The sequence below is a fragment of the Micropterus dolomieu genome, linkage group LG04, assembly GCF_021292245.1.
Source record: "Micropterus dolomieu isolate WLL.071019.BEF.003 ecotype Adirondacks linkage group LG04, ASM2129224v1, whole genome shotgun sequence".
Taxonomy (NCBI): Eukaryota; Metazoa; Chordata; class Actinopteri; order Centrarchiformes; family Centrarchidae; genus Micropterus; species Micropterus dolomieu.
Window position 1 is genome coordinate 6,181,639 of NC_060153.1, and position 19,383 is coordinate 6,201,021.

The 19,383-nt window shown below is 39.8% G+C and overlaps 2 protein-coding genes across 2 annotated transcripts; both read right to left on the minus strand.

The window, feature by feature from the left end:
* Window positions 1–95: 95 nt before the first annotated feature.
* On the minus strand, window positions 96–12,691 carry klhl2 (kelch-like family member 2). Its single transcript, XM_046048044.1, has 15 exons — window positions 12,202–12,691; window positions 8,894–9,013; window positions 8,686–8,792; window positions 8,428–8,549; window positions 7,267–7,429; window positions 6,912–7,021; window positions 6,699–6,815; window positions 5,724–5,873; window positions 5,502–5,619; window positions 3,867–4,064; window positions 3,649–3,750; window positions 2,989–3,117; window positions 2,592–2,732; window positions 2,358–2,501; window positions 96–1,636 (listed from the first exon to the last, which is right to left on the minus strand). Exons 1-15 carry the CDS (start codon window positions 12,267–12,269, stop codon window positions 1,608–1,610), a joined length of 1,818 nt encoding a protein of 605 aa, XP_045904000.1. The 5' UTR covers window positions 12,270–12,691; the 3' UTR covers window positions 96–1,607.
* Window positions 12,692–14,440: 1,749 nt separating this feature from the next.
* On the minus strand, window positions 14,441–18,742 carry med28 (mediator complex subunit 28). The gene is made up of 4 exons (XM_046047733.1): window positions 18,545–18,742; window positions 16,636–16,702; window positions 16,213–16,325; window positions 14,441–14,966 (listed from the first exon to the last, which is right to left on the minus strand). Exons 1-4 carry the CDS (start codon window positions 18,701–18,703, stop codon window positions 14,763–14,765), a joined length of 543 nt encoding a protein of 180 aa, XP_045903689.1. The 5' UTR covers window positions 18,704–18,742; the 3' UTR covers window positions 14,441–14,762.
* Between the last annotated feature and the right edge of the window lie 641 nt (window positions 18,743–19,383).

Here is a 19,383-nt window from a genome sequence, read left to right on the forward strand (position 1 = left end):
AAAAAAAAAAAACGTATTAACGTTCAATACCCGACACATATGAAATTGTAATAGATTAAACACAGTACTGTAATTGAAATATCACACAAAGCACGTTCCATTTCAATATTTTACTGATTTGGCAAAGTTTTAAAAACAGATTATATCATTTCACAGCTTTAAATACAAGAAGCATATTTATTAATGATAATATAAAACAAGTAATTAAACATTGTCAAAGTCATTAGCCTACATGACATTCCTCAATACACTGACAAGAAACAGCGATACCAGTTACTATTATAGTAATTTCAATATAGGAAGAGAGGGAAGAGAAAGAGGGTGAAGGAAAAGAAAATCAAGAGTAGGTTTGGTCACTTTCCAGACAGAGAGAACAGATTAGTAAAGTAGTAAAGAGAGACAGAAACAAAGAGACATATTGAAATTGGCACATTCATAGTACGTCAGGGTGCGCAGTAGTAAATAGGGTTGCTACACCAAGGGAGAGAAGGGTACTGTTGAAGGATAGAGATGAGGGCCATGCAGTGGGCTCAGGCTGTTTGTGTCATTAGTGGTTGCAACCACAGCAAAGACAGTAAAGCACTGATACATCCAACAGAATTTTTGTTTTTGTTTTCTCAAACAGCATCTCTGTCTGTCAATGTTTTTGGCAACATGAATGAGGCTTCTCCTTTACCAGAAGAGTTGTATTCCAGTGAAAAGTCAGTTTTTTTAGAAGAAATGTACATTTTCTGCAACTGCTTCTCACGTGGCTGTTCTCAATTCATGCGGGCTAACGCAACCGACACGTCATCACCGATCTAGAGTCAGCTTTCAAATGTATTTCTTTATCCCAGAACAGCGGCGCCGAGTCCAGCTGCGCTCTGTATGGTAACAGTACTCGAGACGTGACAAAGGAGAAGAAGAAGAGGGAATCAGGGGTGTAATTTGACATTCAGGCACTCTTGACCTTTACTGCAACACTGTAAAAGGTCAGAGGTCAGACAGAGCGCATTCATGCGGCGTCATACCACCACACAGAGACTCAAATGCACACAAACACATACTGTCATGTGGAGGCAAAGGAGCACTTTTAAATGCAAGCACACGCTCTCTCACACACACACACACACACTCAGACACGGACACACGTTTCAGGAGGATAAAAAACAAAGGAGAAACAAAGATTTCAGTCCCAAATGGTCTTTTCTCTCCCATAGATTAGATCAGTGGTCTCTCTCAGAGCTAGTTCATGTTAACATTACTAATGTTAAAGTAACTTTGCAGTTATAGTAGCTTCATATCAGTAGCGTTTTAATGACACTGCAGCGGTACAGTGGTGCCTCAAACTTGGTCGTCCAGTCGCCCGCAGCACTCCTGCCAGGAGGGGGTTAAAACACGGGTTTGACCACCCCACCCCTTTGTTACAGCTCCCCCAATCAGGTAAGTGCAAAAATCTTCATCTTCATCATCCCCAACAACAACAATCTTGTCATTTTCTTCATCTTTGTCAGCACCTGTGCTAATGCTGCCCAACATCAAAGCATTGGCATTATAGACAGATCCAAGATCAGTATTCAGCAGGAGAATATATTCTGCTCCATATCAGTGGCAGGTGTCAAGAGCAGTCATAAGGGCTTATCGATCACAGTCACACCTGTGGTTTAAAAAACAACAACAAATATTAGGATAGTGCATCGCTATCATTTTCATAACATGATGAATATAATATAAAGAATTAATTATAAAATCTTAATGTGTTTTGTCCGCCATAGTTACTGTTGCGAGTACCAATAGTAGGAATACCAGTGCTAAAAATAGAACTGCACATCATTGTTCTTGATATGATACTGTCTTTTTTAAATTAACACTTAATTGATCCCTGGGGTAAATTACGTGAAACAGCCCACATTCAATAGGTACAAAAAGGACAGAGTAAATCAAAATGAATCAGAATTAAATTAAATATCTATACAAATACAAAAATTTACTTTTAAGTAGAGAACAAACTGTACAACTGTTGCCTCATCTAAACATGAGTATGCTGTGTTCAATTTACTGATACCACATTACATGATTCCTGGGTTAGGCAAATGTATGTAAAATCCTATATAATACAATCAGATTGGTGTTCAACGCAATGCAGTGAATGTGTTCCACTGTTATTATGCATTACATCTGATGAAACTGTTCACAATATGTAAAAGAAAAAACATCTCCTAAAGGCTGATAAAAAAAAAATATTAAACTTCCAAAGATAAGTTCAACCTTTTTCAAAAGTTACCTCTTACTGCGGTTGATGCAAAATAAGTTATATAAGTTAGCAGCATTGTACGTGCACACTTTTGAGCACGCATGTTCACGTGTTGCCTACACACCTGCATAACTGCGTCCTGTGCTCATGCAGGTAGGCAGTAGAGTCCACTTGTCTGAGTTTGGATTGTAGAACTCCACAGAGGCTAAATTGCAGCTGCCATCGTCTCCTCCCACCACATAGAGTACGTTATTTACAGCACACACACCTAAAAACGCAAACCCACACACAGAATGATGATAAATGGACGTCTCACAAGAGACCCTGGGTTGTCTTGGTGGACAGACGTCTTCCTTACCCGCGTTGCGTCGACACATGTTCATGTCAGCTACCTGTCGCCAGCTGTTAGAGGCAGGGTCATAAACTTCACAGCTCTTCCGTACCAATGGACCATCATGACCCCCCACAGCATACAGTAAACCTTTTAACACACCCACACCTGTGGAGGACATTGTACAAAAAAGCGTTTTACAAGATGGTTACCACCTCTGTATTGTCATGAAATTCCCTATAGCTCAATATGCAACCCCTTTTACTACTAGTCTTATTTTTTTTTTAAATCAACAGATTATCATAATTATGTCTTATAGGATGTGAGTTGTTTTGATGGATAAATCTGTCTGTCAGTCTGTCGGCTTGAAGTTTAAAAAACGGAATGTATTCAAATTTAAGAACAAAAACACACACGCTCTCACCTGCTCCGCTGCGTCTCGTGCCCATCTCTGCGATGTAGCTCCACGTGTTGCTTTTAGGGTTGTACGCCTCTACTGTACTCAGACATTGCCTGGTTGCACCATCATAACCTCCAACTGCATACAAGATCCCTGAAATACAAAGAACACAAGAAATGCATGTAGTTCATAACTTAGAATGAGGGAGACATGGGGTGGACAAAATAATAAAAAACACATTAAAAACACTATTTGGTAGCCAAGCAGGAAATACAACTTTTGTAAAGCTCAAAACGCTGAAAGGTTTTGATGCAATTTAGCATCCCACAGCCACATCCACAGAACGTTTACTTTGGGAGATATACACTTATTTCTCTTTGTTTTACATGTTGTCTTTTGTATCCCTTCTATCTCTCTTTTCCCATTTTTCTTCTTCCTGTAAAGCCCCTCTCTAAAATTTGCATGCTTGAAATTCTGTGTTGATTAAGGTCTAGTATCTTGTTATCACTTTGTTAATGCTGTTTTCCTGTGTTTTATAGCAATCACTAAAAGAGTACAATAATGCATTATTGTATCAAGGGCTTCAAGCCAAAAGCTGTATTCATTGCAGGACTATTGTATGGTTTATAAGGTGTTGTGCAGCCTAAATGCAGACAGTAAAACTGAACTGGGAACTGTACTCACCATTGACAACACCCACTCCTACACTGCTTCGTCGGGTACTCATGGGCAACACATGGAACCACTCGTCTGTCTTAGCGTTATATGCCTCGATTGTCGACAGACCTGCAAAGACACACAGAACGTGCATCAAAAATAAAAAGCCTGTAGGGATGCAGTGTCTTGGCACCACTGATCCAGACAATTAAAACATTTTTAACGTCACACCAACAGAACTGTACCTGTGCTGCCGTCAAAGCCCCCCACAGCGTACAGGAGTCCATTGAGCACAGCAGCCCCAAGCGTTGATCGACGGTCTTGCATGCTGCTCACACTCGTCCAGCGGTCCATCATCGGGTCGTAACAGTCGACCGTCCGCACACGCAGCGAACCGTTGAAACCACCAACCGCATAGACACACCCACCAACGTACACCACACCTGGAGGCAACGTCAGAGGAAATACACTGAGAGCTAAACAAAAATATCTACAAAAAGACTTCACACCTCTGGTCTAGCGAGGGTGAATATTCAAGCAGCCTCAGAGTGGACAAGTGATAAAGGGGGTCGTCTTCGGTCATGGTTACACTTTCTTTTGATCATCATCTAGTAAAAAAGAAAACCCTTAACTATTATTTCCTTTTGTACAAAGCAGTCACCTATATTGTTTTTAGTGTCTACTTGTACTCTTGTTGAAAGTATTATACTTCACTGCATTTTGGAGGTGCTTGTGTTTCCATTTTTGCTTCTTTATACTACTTCTTTTCTATATTGTACATTTATTCCACTAATTTTATTTGACGTTTAACATTAGTTAGCAGTTACTTTACAGATTCAGATTATTAACACAAATTATAAACTAATCATCACTCAACTAATAAATGATGATGTATTATTATGGATTAAGCTACCAGGCATTCAAAGTAGTTTGGGTTAATGCATCACTGATTTTATACTACTTTTACTTAAGTAAAAGGTCTGAGCATTCTTCCACCACATTTCTGCTGATGTAACAAAATAACGAACTTGTTTTCCTCCATGCATTCTCGCAGTGAGGCCTATCTGTGGGTGTATGTGTTGGAAGATAATCGGAAACATGCCACCAGGGGGCATGGTAAAGGATTGATGCTGTTTGCAACAATACACAGATCATCTTTAAATATGCAATATACTGAAACCAAACAAGAATGCCTCGGAATATGAATTCTGGTCATAAATAGATTGACTCTCAAAGCCAAAATATGACTTTAAAGCGTACCAACATGTCAAAAAAGACAGAAGTTACCACAGTCTGTAGCGTTGTCTGTACTTCTAAACTGAATACATCATAATGACTCGACAACCTCTGTTCCCTTTTCATACACTAATGAAAAATACAGCCTTCTTTAGCCTGAATCTGGGGGACCGTGTACTCTTTGCAACCCTCGGTATCCTTTAGTTTTTTGAAATCTCACATGAGCCACGCCATACGAGGCATTCATATTCATCAGTTGCTGTAAAATATATCACTTGAACTAGACAAATGGAAAACTCACTAGAAGGCCTGAACACCAACACATACATGGATATAGTATATTAAATATTAACATTGTACGCCATTTGCCAATAACACTGGTAATGTAAAACAAAACCTGTCTAGTTTACAAGTGGTATTTACACTTATTTGGTTGTTTTTGGGCGAGGTCCTGCAAATAAACTTCATTTTGTTAACTTAATATTCACAAGTTGATGAGGACCACCTGCATGCACCATTAGTTTGGTGATTTTGGGAGTAGGTGAAGGTATAAGTCTGGCCTTCAGCTCCTCTGATGGACCCAACTTTGCGTTCTTCCAGCCACTTCATTGTGATTAAGTTTATTGTTACTGAGGGTTTCCTACCTGCTCTGCACCTCCTGGTCGGGAGCTCAGCCACCTGGTACCATCGCTGCTCCTCAAAGTCATAACATTCAACACTGCGTATGGCCTTGGGAGCCTGGCCTCCAACCACAACCATCACCTAAACAAACCAGAAACATCAGCGCCATTACATGAAGAATTTAATATAAACTTTCTTATTACCTAAGAGTAAGTCTTCATAACTCAGTAGAGGCTGTGTAGTACCTTAGGACAGCAGGCTGGAGTCCTTATGCGTGTGCGTGCAGTTTTCATCAGAGCTCTCTGGTCAGCTGGCAGCAAGTGGTACTTCATGGCTTCAATCAGGTAGTCTTTACAGGCACTGCTATTCTTAATCAGAGACTCCTCCTCTACCCGCTAACCCAACCAAAGAGTGAGAGAGGAACCAATCAGGCAACTGGATTTACAAAGTGCTACAGTATATTGTGACAAAGAGGCTGAGGAAACCGTAAATCTAAAATCAAAGAAAAATACACTTTAAAAATAATATTTATTTATTGTACTGGTCTACTGACAAATCTAATGATTTGTAACACCCGAACAACGTTAATAGCACAAAGAGAATAAATGGTTTTATAAGTTCAGAACATCCAGTGGAGGTGCATTGGTGTTGAAATTGTAGAAATGGTAGTGTGCTTCATGTTTTCCAAAATAGGATTAAATACTAGATGGCCCAACTTTGGCCACCATAAAGACTCATGTAAAATGATCAAACATCAGCATCATAAGCTGCATCATGAAAGACAAAAATCTAAGTAACACAGAAGTTTTGTTAGCAATGAGAGCAAATGAGTTAACAACACAATAACCTGTTGTCTGTGAGAGGAAAGCAACTGCAAAATCCACTGTTGATGTCGAATTAACAGAAAGGTTGAGCTTCCTTGTATCAGTAACAAAAGGAGCATAATTAAAATTTTCTTTCTTCTCTTCTTTTACCTCATTCTTTCTTTTTTCAAAAGTCAATAATAGTGCATTTTTAATACACAATGCACATTCTGCGGTAGATTTGGAGATGGTATCCAAGCATTTCACACCAAACCTTATTTACTTACCAGGTTTGGAGATCACCTGATTTAAAATTTGGGGCCAATGCTTCCTCAGATTTATCAGAGCAACAGTGACAAGAGCAACAGCCCCATTTAATTTAAGAGAGCACAAATTTGCTTCAACAAGCACTCATACCTGCACCAGGTACTCTCTCGTAAGAAGCGGCAGGCGAACATGTTCCATCAGGTGAGCCAAATGTTCCTGCCGGACGTCTTTGTCATGGTTGACCCAAGCTATCACTGCCTCAAAAACCTACACAATAAAGTACACACTTTGATCACATCAGGTGCAAAAATCTGGTCGTGCTGTCCTACCTGAATATACTGAGCAGGATGAATGTGTGTGTACCTTCTCCTCTGTGGGGATGGCGAGCTTGTCGCTGGCGATCAGGCTAGACACTTGCTCCATGCCCAAATTGAGGAACTCTTCACTCCCAACCACCTCAGTGAAATGTTGCTCTGTCAGCATAAACATCAAATAAACAAAAACTACTCTCGAACCGCAGGTGAACACAGCCTTTATTTTTCTTCACAATTGTGTTTCTCAACATTTTCATTAATTAAACCTGTTCTCATTCCATCTCATCTATACGGTCACACATCCTCCAGGACATATAGAAACCCATTTCGGCAGAGCAATAAGAGGTGTTCACAGCACACAGACACACACAAACAAAATAATTGAGTTTTGCACACATACAAACCTGCGTAGCTGTTCGCCTGTGTGAGGAGCTGAGAGCAGGCGTGTAGGTCAGCGAAGGCTCGTATTCCCAGACAGTTGGATGGATGAAGCTGAGAGCTCAGGAACTCACAACAAGCCTTTTTCACCTCATTCAGCTGGAGTAGGCTTGCTGCAGGCAGCAATGCCTGTCAAACACACACACACACAGATATTAAAAGGGGCAGTGTGTAGAAACACTATCTTTATGTCAGCTGATCACAGGTTTAATCACCCAAACAATCAGCTGCATGTCACTGTTACAGTTTCCTTGAGTGAGAAACTATACTGCTCCACTTGAAGCTGCAGCTGCTGTTGAGTATGTATAATATGTGTATTATTATAGTACAAGGTCTGTGTTTCTAAACAAAACTGTAAATAACAGTAGCAAGAACTCTAAAATTCATATTAGTTTAGTTTTAATATTTTACACTTTCCAAGCAAGGCTAATTTGCTTAATGTCAAACATTTGAACGTGACAACAGATTCCCATTTTCAGCTTAATCTAGTAAGTATAACCCAGCAACACCTCTGCTGAAATGAAAAAAAAACCTTGGGCAGGAAAAGTACTATCATTTTGGAAAGTAATGTACCCTCTCCTACTTGGTAATACACAGTTATTGGTAGTGATAAATGTAATGTCACTAGGGGGAATAAAACTCACTGTTATTTGCAGTCAAGTTTTGTTTACTGAAGACTTGCTGTCAAGGTCGACTGTTATTTCATTCATTAGGCGTCATTTCTTCATCGTTAACAGGTTGTTGAGGAAGGACATAAAACAGTTAAGGATCAATCTATAGATGTGTAGCTATGGAAAAATAGCCAGTTTCATTTCATAGGGCGGTCAGAAAGGCGGTATCTTTAAAGAGGTTCAATCAGGCATTTGGAGGGGCTGATGGAGAATTTTGATTACAGACCAAATCCATGTCAACCAGGGTTTAAAAGTAATCAGACTTTTGCAACACAGATTTATATGTTATCCAGTTTCAGTTTCACTGCCTAATACTGTAATTTAGCCCTTAGATAATTAAACTTAAAACAGAAATTGATGTGTTTCCATTGACCAGTGCGAGTCTGCACAATGAAACAACAGGATATAGGTATTCAGATAATGCATTTATGTGAGTATAAACGTGTGTGGGTTTACCTGCACGTTATCCTCTGTGACCTGTATCTCCGCTGTGTAGATGTAGTCTACCAGCAATCCCAGAGTCCAACCGTCCATCTCCTTTATCCTCACTCGCTTCGCCCTGCTCTCTGCCATCTCACCTGTGGGTACACACACGTGTTCAGACATCCATTACCGCACAGGACATAACAAACTCATAAAAACAGACACTTGAAACACAGGGTGCAAAGATGCAAAGATGGACGTCCAGCAGCATGGATGGAAGAGAGGCCTCACCTGTGAACATAGCGTGGAAGTAGGGACTCCCAGCAGCCAGAACCACCCTGTGAGCAGAGATCTCTACATCTTCCGCCACTATGGTCACATCACACAACAAGCTCTGGCTGTATGGGAATGTTAAGAGAATGAGAGGCGAGAGATTAAAATTAAATTTTAAATTGGTGGTACTTTGTGAATGATGAAAAAAAACAAAGAACTGCATCACCTGCGCAGCTCGTTCATGACTTTGAACGCCTTCCTCATGTGCCGGGGGTTGAGAGTGACAGGACCTTGCCGCTCGACTCCATCTTCTTTGTCCAGAGTGTGTGGACAAAGTCTAGTGCACCTGAGAGGGACAGGTGACAGATTCATGAAGCAAACAAACAAACAGAATAATTAAGTAATTGTGCCTGGCTAGATCATAATGTATCTTCTCTTTTACATACAGGAGGTTGGTAAGTAAGTGAAATTACACAACAAGGTGTCCACGGCTAGGCAATAAAATAATGATAATTATCACAATATAATATTTCTCAATAACAACATAACAAATGTTTGATTTAATTCATTTGAATCACAAACAAATTAGCACTTAATTTTTCTATTAAGATCTTTATTTTTTTTGAGGAAAAGGGACTGAAAAAGGACTTTACTTAATTTTATTCATCTGATTTGTTGAAAAACGATTTTATCATAATTACTTTGAATTTTCTACCTGAGGTTTGTGAATTTTTTCTCACCATAAAGAATAGTTTAAAACCCCAATTAACCATCTGGTTTCTTCAACTTTCACTCAGGAGCAAAAATCAGCCTTTAAACTTAAAAGAAATAATGATTTAACATTTATTGTGATGATTATCAATATCAATAATTTTTTATTGTGATAACATTTTTGGCCATATCGGCCAGCCCTACCTGATATACAAATATAGTTGTTATTTTCCATAACAGGTCATCTCAGAGTGCATTATCGTTCATATGCGATGGCCACGTTCTACAGAATGAGAAGCTGTGCTCTAACACGGGGAAACTATATTTTTTCATTTTTCTCTCATGGTCCTGAGATTTCTGTCTCCACTAAAATACAATGAAAAAAAAAAATCAAACCACAAAAAGCTACTGTATGTAATAACGTGAGTTTTCTTTATTTGTTTGAACACACCCTTTAATGTGTTGACTGGATCTTTGTTTGAGGTGTCATGGACACCTGCCAGCCAATCAGAAACAAGTACTTTCTATGACCATGACATAAAAAAATAAAATAAAAGAGCACTGTCTGCATAACAGCCTAATTTATATAAATTACCAAAGCTGCTTCAACTGGGGTGCATTCCAACAGGCTGAATGTCAACTAGCAGCATTTGTCAGCTGTACAGAGATAAAACTGAAAGGTGCACCAGTACAAAACTGTTTTTTAAGGGAGGCATACACAAAAATCATTACAATCAACGGCAAGCACATACACATTACATGAAGGTCACAGTTTGACAGGGACATGATTGATTAGTATATGACAAATGCTGCTCCTACATGAAACCTATGAGTCAGCACTCTAGCACAATTTGCAACTGTGATTTAGTTATGTCACAGTTAAAGGGTCGATTCACCCAAATTACAAAAAAAAAAAGAAGAGGTTTCTTGAATACAATCCTTTCTATTAAAGACATAGTCCCCCAAAAACTGTTGACAGTGCGTTATGTGGACTATGCAGAGTAGTTGGAGAGAAATATTGCTGTTGTACTGTAATATTTTCATTGCTGTAAGAACCACAAATAACACATCCACTGTACTAAGGTGTAGAAGATTAGATATAAGAACAAGAGTAAGTTCGATGTAACTAATACTAAAAAAAAAACTATCAGTATGATGCAGTACAGTTCAACAGAACCACAAACTACTGCCTCCAAAATGATCATGAAGTTGAATCAACACCTCTCTGAAACAGTTTCAACATAACCTTCACAAAGGTAGGATTTATTGCAGGACTGTTGCATGACACTGCATTAGTTTTAGTCAGGTGTACCAAAACTGGACCCTACTGACACTACCTCCCAACCTCTGTGAGCAGTTATGTGTACCCTTTTGCTTCCAAGCTACCATTAAGTAACAGCCCAACCCAACCACTACCACTATGCTGGAATAATACCACCTGGGCTTAGCTTTTATGTGTGTCAATTGGTTTGAGGTGATTTTATTAAAACAACAACTTTCTTTAGGAACGTGCATCATGTGAGCTCAATGTACCTATTAAGGTCTTCAGATGAACTTCTGAAAGACAGGGCCACAACATTAGCATATAATGCAAGGCTTCTCATAGTTGATTCTGTACTGTAGCTCCATAACAAATTTGGAATTAATCAAATTACCTAAACCAATTGACACACAGTGAATCTGGGTCTTTTGGCAAGATAAACCAGCCTTGACCTAATCAAATGGCAACTAAGCGAAAATTTGAATTCAGCACTTCAAACTACAACTAATTAACTGACTGAAGAAGTATTCAGATCCTTTTCTTGAGTGAAAGTACCAATACTTTAATGTAAAAATACTCGGTTACAAGTGCAAGCCATTCAAACCTCAATCCTACTTGAGTATTACATATAGTTCATATTATCAGCAAAATATACTTAGTATCAAAATGAAAGTAGTTATTCTGCAGAAAAATTACCAGTGACAGACTAGTATTATTATGAATTATTTTATTACTGATGTATCATGTAACATTTACTGTTGTAGCTGGTTGAGGTGGAGCTGATTTGAATTATTTTATTTACAGTTCTGTACTTAAGTCCAGTTGTTTGCAACCAGAAGTGTTCTGGTTCACATGATAAATCGGAGAAGTCCTGAGAGGAAATTTTAAAAAGGACAAAGTTTTTTGTTTTGTTACAGATTTGTATTAAATTTTTGGAATTTCCCCTAATCTAAGCAGCATTTTGTGAATCATTTGATATTTTTAGGGGTTGGAAGATACTGATGGCTCTGCACTTTATAAGATGATCATATATTCTGTATGTCGAATATGGCTGTCAAATAAATGTGGAGGAGTACAATATTTACCTCTGAAATGTGCTTAAGTATAAGCATAAAACATGGTATTACTCACATTTAGTACAAGTACCTCAACAATGTAAATGTACTTACTTTAAGGCTTTCCACCACTGTAATCAGCACACACAAATGGCCCCTCTCTCTTTTATAACAAAACATCCAACCCTTAATCTAATTATACTGCTCACGGCAAAATCACGTGGCCCCTTGTTTTCTGACACAAACACCCACCCACACACACACATGGCACTTAACACATATATCCCCTCTGCCATAAACAAAACACCTGCGCTGTAACAACAAATCATAACATTATAACACATCCAGGCTCGGTATCAGTCCCCGGGTATCAGTGACCCCCCCGCGGTCAGTGAGCAGCCACACCGGCTGCCCGCTGTCTCTGTCAATGCGGCACCATCAGTCAAGCAGCCGCTGGGAAACGTCAACACACACGCTAACACACACTGCTTTTTTTAATGCACTTACAGCGGGTGACTGTCCATGATTCCGGTGTTTCTCAGAGGCTGAAAACTTGGCCCAGCGGCATGCACCATTCCATATCCACAATGTCGTCTTCAGTGGGTCTAAATTCAAGCGTGAATCACGGCGATCAGGTGTCCAGAGGCGGCGAGGAGGGCTGACGGCAGCCCCATTAAATCAGGCTGGTTCGTATAAATACAAAGCCCGACTGCGGTGACACTCAGTGCAAACACGTTGCGCCTCCACCCGGCTGTTAACGCCTGCTGACTGCTTCTTCTGTCGGCGCCCCGCAACAACAACAAAACAAAAAAAACACAGCGTCAAAAAGAGGGTTTATTCTGCTTTAATGCTTCTCCCTCTTCCCTCCTGGGTGTATATGGGTGCGAGGGGCGGACGGACAAGGCTACCTGTTATTCTCCAATCGCTGATTAAAACGCACAAACAAGGACATGTCGGCAAAGACGGTCCTCTGAGCAGCCAAGGCGTCCCACAAGAAAGCACTGTCTCCCTCTAGCTGTGGGAGACCGGGCTGGGAGGAGGCACACACGCGATTATAATACACATACTCATGGTAAATAGATCAAACATCTGACTACTTTGGACAAATAGATTGCAGTGTTACAGCAGGCCAATTCAGACAACAAAAAACACAAACAAATGTATGAACCCGAATCAATAAAAAGCCAAATAATGTACAGTCACAAATTAAAAACATGAGAATAACAAGCCTAACATATCAGAATATTTAACTTTAATATGTATTGATTATACACTCTACAATGAGTTGACATTAGTGCCTATTACTGTACCTTAATTGTAGAGATCAGTGGATAATGTTGCTGTACAGAAATGTGCAAGGTCCTACTAATAACTATTCATTAAATATAGATTTACACTCACAGGAAAAGCTCTGTTAATTAATAATGTAGAATTAAGATAATTATCAATTCAGACTATCTCATAATTTTGATTTAGTGTATTACATTTATTCATTTAGCTGACGCTTTTATCCAAAGCAACTTACAATTGTTATATATGTCAGAAGTCGCACGCCTCTGGAGCAACTAGGGGTTAAGTGTCTTGCTCAGGGACACAATGGTGGATGGGTCACAGTGGGGGATTGAACCAGGGTCTCTCACACCAAAGGCAAGCGTCTTATCTCAACTGTCTATCTAATACCTCGTATTCCTACTGTGTTTGTAATTGTTCCTTTTTTTGCTGTTTTTAATCTGTGAACCTTGCATGTAATTTCATTCTACAGTGTACTGTGGAATGACAATAAAGACATCTTGAATCTTGATAATATTTCATTATATTTCTTTTTCCAGTCAGAAATGGGTTTCAATAAAGTAAAGTTTCAAGTTGAGGATAAATAACAAGCATTTACTCAACTACAGCTAATTCAGTAAAGTAGTCATCATCTTAATCAGAGAATGTAGCCTATAACAAGAACAAAAGGGGAGCTGATTTGGAGCTCTGCAAATGTAATGATAAATGTACGGTTCCCCAGTTTTCTCATGCCACGACCACAGACCCTTGTTTTGCAAAAAGCCTTGTCCCCAGAGCCCATCTGTAGAGATTTCTGTCTGGCTGTACTGCCAGCGGACAGGCGATAGCTGTGAAGTTGGGGAGAACAAGTCTGTTATGGTGTGAAGTCACTGAATACATTAGAGACACCAGGAGGCTCAGTCATGGCTTATCTAAAGTTATTTCTCTTTCATGATTTCATGCATAAATGACTTGGAATTAAAGCTGTGATTACGTTCTTCTTTAAATCCATAATGGCAAGACTCCATATTTAATTGTAAATACATAATCATATATAGATATTTAATGTAAATGCATGAATATTTTAAATTATGCATCACAGTTTTAGCAATATTGTAAGGGATGGTTTTCCATCCACGGGACAAGCTTTGGAGAATAAAGGAGTGATTTAGTACTGCATTTCCATAAATGCGGCAGAAGCCGGAATCTTGACTTTTAAGTATAGGTAGCCAACAACTTTATAGCATGTAGTCAATACCCATGTCTTTTAAACTCCATGACTTTTCCAGTAAAAAAAACTGTAGTCCAAACTGTGATTGTTTCAGACTTTACAAAGACACAAAAGACTTTAAACAATTGTTTTGACTGGCTGAGTACTACTCTTCAGGACTGGTAAACTCATCTTCATGTGTAAAGTTGGTGAAATACCCCTTTAAATTCTAGAGCTTAAACCTGCGTCCAATAACAATAGTCTAGATTCAAAATACTCACACATTTCATTTTATTTTTACGGTAAAAAAGTCAAACAGAAATATTTACACAAATCAAAATACTGAAACAAAAAGTTGAAATAAAACTATCTATGTCGTAATTTACCCACAGCTTGGCAGTGACAGCGTCACGTTTGTCCTCTTCTTTAATGTTTAGGTACGATCACACGACACCTCTGTCCTGCAAATATTCACTCTATCTCCCATTCACTTTAAGTCAAGCCTCTGTGAGTGACTGTTTCAGTGTGATTTTCATCCGGCTGCGGCTAACTTGCAGGTCAGGTCCAATGTGACCGAACATTTAGTGTGTTAGTTTGGTTTTAAAGGGGCAGGGGGGAGACTCGCAGAGGCCTGCTCCAGAAAGGCCAGCGGTCCAGGAGGGGGAAGGTCTGAGGGTTTGCGGTGCTGCGCGCTCACATCCTCAAGCACTTGTTGCCAGTGGTGTAGTTTGGCCAAATGTTTCTGAACCAGCGTTTCTTTCCTCTGTAGCTCATTACGTAACTCTGACACATCCTGCAGTGGCAAAAAAAAAATGTACGTGAGAAAAGAGAAGGCACATTAACAAACAGAGAGAAAAAGATTAGTACGTAAACACTGACAGCATGTCACAAATTCAGATCGAAGAAATCAGGAAATGCAAGTGAACCCTGGATACGACACAGATAATGGTTCTCAACATGGAGTTTAGGATCTCCAAGATTTCACCTCATGCTTACACACGTAATTTGGGGATCATGAGTAGTTTTTATGAGAGCCAAAACCTTCAAGTACACAAATGAATGGAAAAGTAAGGGGAAAGTACATGGATGGGACTACTTCAAAGCTGTCAAGATAAATGAGAATGGCTTCATTTTCCTACTGGAACAGGATCTGGGACTAGCACCTATTTGATAATGTTACTGCAATTTGAATTAGGATTATCTCTGCAACAAAAAGAAAACCGGTAGAATGTCAAAAGACAGATTTGTTGAATTTCTTCAAACCAGTAGGTAAGTCAGACCCCAAGCAGGCCCAAGACATCTCAAAGGATCAACAGCGTGGTGATAATAGCAGCACAGTGATGAGCAAAGTAAGAAGCAGGAAAAGGAGGCAGAGGACTGTGTGGATGTTTTGTTGGCAGTATTGGACAAATAAACAAGGTAAATAAACATTTTTTACTACTATGCTCTGTTGTGTAATGTTGACGATTGATTGGGAGTGTGATGAGTATGATGATGACTAATGTATTAGGCCAATGAATGAGGAAATGCAAGCCCTACATATAGACCTACCGGTAGCAGAACTGTATGCTAGCAAGTGGATTCATGCTTTTTGGTATCTAAATATTTTGGCATATGATTACTGTAAGCCCCAGAGTTAAGCAAGTGGGCGTTTGTGCTGTGAAATGGTGAATTGAGTCTGGATAAATTAGCGGAGACAGACAGAACAGGTCACTTAGTTTGATTTCTTAGCCTGTTTGCTTTTCACTGTTGTAAATAGAACTTTCTGCACTACTTCAATTTCCCCACATTGTAGCAGCAATCCACAGACAGAAGGGAAACGACAGGGAAGTTAAGGGACACTCAACGAGAGCGACAGTGAGTGAGGGACGCAAACTGTAAACAGCTCTTTCCACACACCTCCCAGTGCTCATTTTGAGTGGTTATTGTGAATGATCTCATTAATACATGTAAATAAATAATGCATTGTTTTGCACTCTCTTTGCTCTGGGACATCCTGATTTATAAATTACGCACTGAAAGTAAGTATAATAATTTACCTCTTTCACCACCTGCTCTGGTTTCTGCACAGACAACTGAAGTCTTTTCTGTAAGAAGAAGCACTCCGTTTGTCGAGCCACGTCCAGGAACTTTTGTATGCACTGGTCAACACCTGCAAATAGACATACACCGATATACAGATTACAATGGTGCGGCTGTGGCTCAGGATGTAGAGTGGTTGCCCACTAATAAGAAGGTGGTAGTTCGATCCCTGGCACCTCCAGTCTGTATGTCGAAGCGTCATTTGGCAAGATACTGAACCCCAAATTGCTGTTTCTGTTTCTGATGAGCAGTTGGCACCTTAGCCTCTGCTCATCAGAAACAGTATCTATATGTGAGTGTGCAAAAGCCCTTTGAGTGGTCCGAAGACTGAAAAGGCTTTATACAAGTACAGACCATCTACCGTTTTAGGCTTCTCTCACCAGTTCGAATCTCCTCCTGGTCAGTACCATTAACGTAGTCTTGGCTTACCAGGGATGCAAAACATGCCTGAAGAATAAATGCAGAGAGAACATAAATAAATTAGACTTTTTCTAAATGGTTCAAATCCTGCTCCTTGGCGTTGGAGTGAGGGTGTTTTTTTAGCCCTCTAGTCCCTGACTAGATGAATAAGGATAAAAACCAGCAGGTCCGTCAAGGCCAGGTGACAAACATTATTTTGCCGTGAGAATCTGTTTCCCCTTGAATGATACCAGATGTCTATCCTAAGGAAACAGGAAAAGAATATTCAAGATAAGACTACATGGTTAAAAGTATGTTGACATCTGACACCATTACACTTGTACTGTATATGACTGTTGGGCTTTAATATGCTACTCTAACAGCCTTCACTCTTCATGGAAGGCTTCCCACAGGATTTTAGAAATTGGCTGCTAAGGCTGAACAATTAATCGAAATATTATTGAAATGGCTGTATGCAAATTGCAACAGCTGCAGTTTTTTGATAAAAGGTCAAATGTGTCACAATTTTTCAGCATATCATTCAGCCCTACTGGGCGCAGGGATTTGCTTCCATTTAGCCACAAGACCATTAGTGAGGTCGGTCTCTGTCATTGGATGATAAGGCCCGGCTCACAAACGGCGTTAGAGTTCATCCTAAAGGTGTTGGGTGAGGTTGAGGTCAGGGCTCTATGCAGAAGAGTCAAGTTCTTCTACACCAAACTGAAAAAATATTTCTTTAGAGGTTTCATTTTGCGCAAAGGAAAAGCCTTACAAAAAGTGAGATACACATCTACTGGAAATCCCAGCAGCCAAAAACGCTAATTTCAAGAGCAGCAGAAAAGGTTACAGTCAAAAGAGTACAGGCATGAATAATAAACTTAACATGAACTTTCAGGAACATGGTATTGTTGCTGCTGGCAGTCACACTGTCATGACTTACTCAGAGACTTGAAATAACAGAGCCATCTTTAATTTTTTAATACTAACACCTGTGCTTTTTACTGCTATAAAAGTTGAAATGTCTGCTGTGAAAAATGCCCTTTTGTTTTATTTCCTATTAATATACTGTAAAACTTCTATTAATAGCCCAGGCCCATCCTTTTATTTGCCTAAATCACTGAACTCACTATGCTGTCCCATATTTGGGACAGCCGGTAAATCTGAATGAACACCAAGTTGGTGCTCATTGTTTCTGCAAAATGAACTAAATTTTTGAATTGTGGAGAATGTAACATTTATATTTGTATGCAGGATATACACCAGTGGTTCTCAACCTTTTTCAGATCAAGTATCCCTAAAAACACAAATTAGACCACGGACCCCCATTTGATAAGATTTTGTCCCAGGGTCGCCCCTCTGATAGGACTTTGGCTTTTAGATGTTTTATTCCAGAAAGTGTATGAAAACCAGTGATTACTAACTTGGAACTATTTCCTTAATTTCAACTAAGGGGCCTAGTCCACACCATGGAAAACTGCCCCAGAATAAAAGTAAACATGTTATTGGGAAATGAAAGCGTTGTAGTCTTGGCTGTAACATCTCGAGTAAAAGAAACCAAAGATACAGGTTATGTTATTGGGATGTTAAGAAGTCGCTATTGTTTGGGTTTAGGAAAAAAGGTTTGCACAAAGGAAGGAAGTGTTAGATTTGGAGCTTTTATGTCAGCTGTCAACAAGCTGTTTTGCTGGACTACAGACCCGAGTTATCTAGGCATGATTTACTCAGTAAAGACGTGCTCATTTTTGCTTTCCACCGCCCTCTGCTGTGAGTCTGTATCTGAGTTAAGCAGCACCAGCGAATGAAACATTCAACCTCACCTAACGTTAGCTAGAGTTAGCTGATAACCGTTAGCACACACAGCTAACACAAGTTAGCACATTAGCTTCCTACCTCGAAGGAAGCCTCCAGTTCATCTACCAGGGTGTTGCTTCCCGGGGGCCTGGTAGCTGTAACGGGGAAGCTCGGCTGACCCGGTCCACCGGGACCCCCGACTGGATGCGCACCAGACGGCTGCTGACCGGAGAACATCCCACTCATGGACGACGCCATCTTGATCTGAGAGTTGTCTGTCTACCCGGTCCGCACATGCGCACTCAGACGGAAGCTCTTACTGGCCAAAAGTTTGAAGACAACCCTGTTTACATGTTTTTGTTGGTTTTGGAGAGTTTTTCGTGGTTTGGCTAATTTTGGTTAAAAGTTATCTTGATACAACACCACAAAATTAATATTTTTAGGGATGATTTTCTATATTGTATATTTCTAATATTGGATACTTTAAGCTTCCACAAAACATTAATATGCAGCAGTATAAAAAAGAAAAGAAAAAAAACACTATTTGGTTGAACTCCTCATAACTCATGCTAGGGCGCAAGTAGACTTTGTTTTAAGGGGTCACAAACCAAAAAGGTTTGGAACAACCGTTTTAGATACTAGTGTGCTTCCAACTTTGTGGCAACAGTTTGGGGAAGGCCTTCCCCGTTTTCCACATGACTATACCTCAAACAATGAGTTGGGTGTGGAAGATTTTGAGCCAGGCCTTAATCGCCCAACCTTACTAATGCTCCTTTGGATGAAGGAAAGCAAATCCCTACAGCCAGGTACCAAAATCTGATTCTAAAATCTTCTCTGCTGTCATAGCAACGCATTAATGCTCATGGTTTTGGAAGAAGGTGCTTAACGATCACATGTGTGTCCTGTTTGGGTCAACATCCATGTTGTGTTGACAACAG

What these genes read in the sequence shown, in the direction of transcription:
- klhl2 (XM_046048044.1), bottom strand. Translation starts at nt 12,269, where the DNA reads ATGGTGCATGCCGCTGGGCCAAGTTTTCAGCCTCTGAGAAACACCGGA. An exon ending in ACAGGCGAACAGCTACGCAG is followed by an intron (nt 7,022 to 7,266) that starts GTTTGTATGTGT and finishes TTATGCTGACAG; the next exon opens with AGCAACATTTCACTGAGGTG. An exon ending in CACGAGACGCAGCGGAGCAG is followed by an intron (nt 2,733 to 2,988) that starts GTGAGAGCGTGT and finishes TGTCCTCCACAG; the next exon opens with GTGTGGGTGTGTTAAAAGGT.
- med28 (XM_046047733.1), bottom strand. Translation starts at nt 18,703, where the DNA reads ATGGCGTCGTCCATGAGTGGGATGTTCTCCGGTCAGCAGCCGTCTGGT. An exon ending in AACTGGAGGCTTCCTTCGAG is followed by an intron (nt 16,703 to 18,544) that starts GTAGGAAGCTAA and finishes TTTATTCTTCAG; the next exon opens with GCATGTTTTGCATCCCTGGT. An exon ending in CCAGGAGGAGATTCGAACTG is followed by an intron (nt 16,326 to 16,635) that starts GTGAGAGAAGCC and finishes GTCTATTTGCAG; the next exon opens with GTGTTGACCAGTGCATACAA.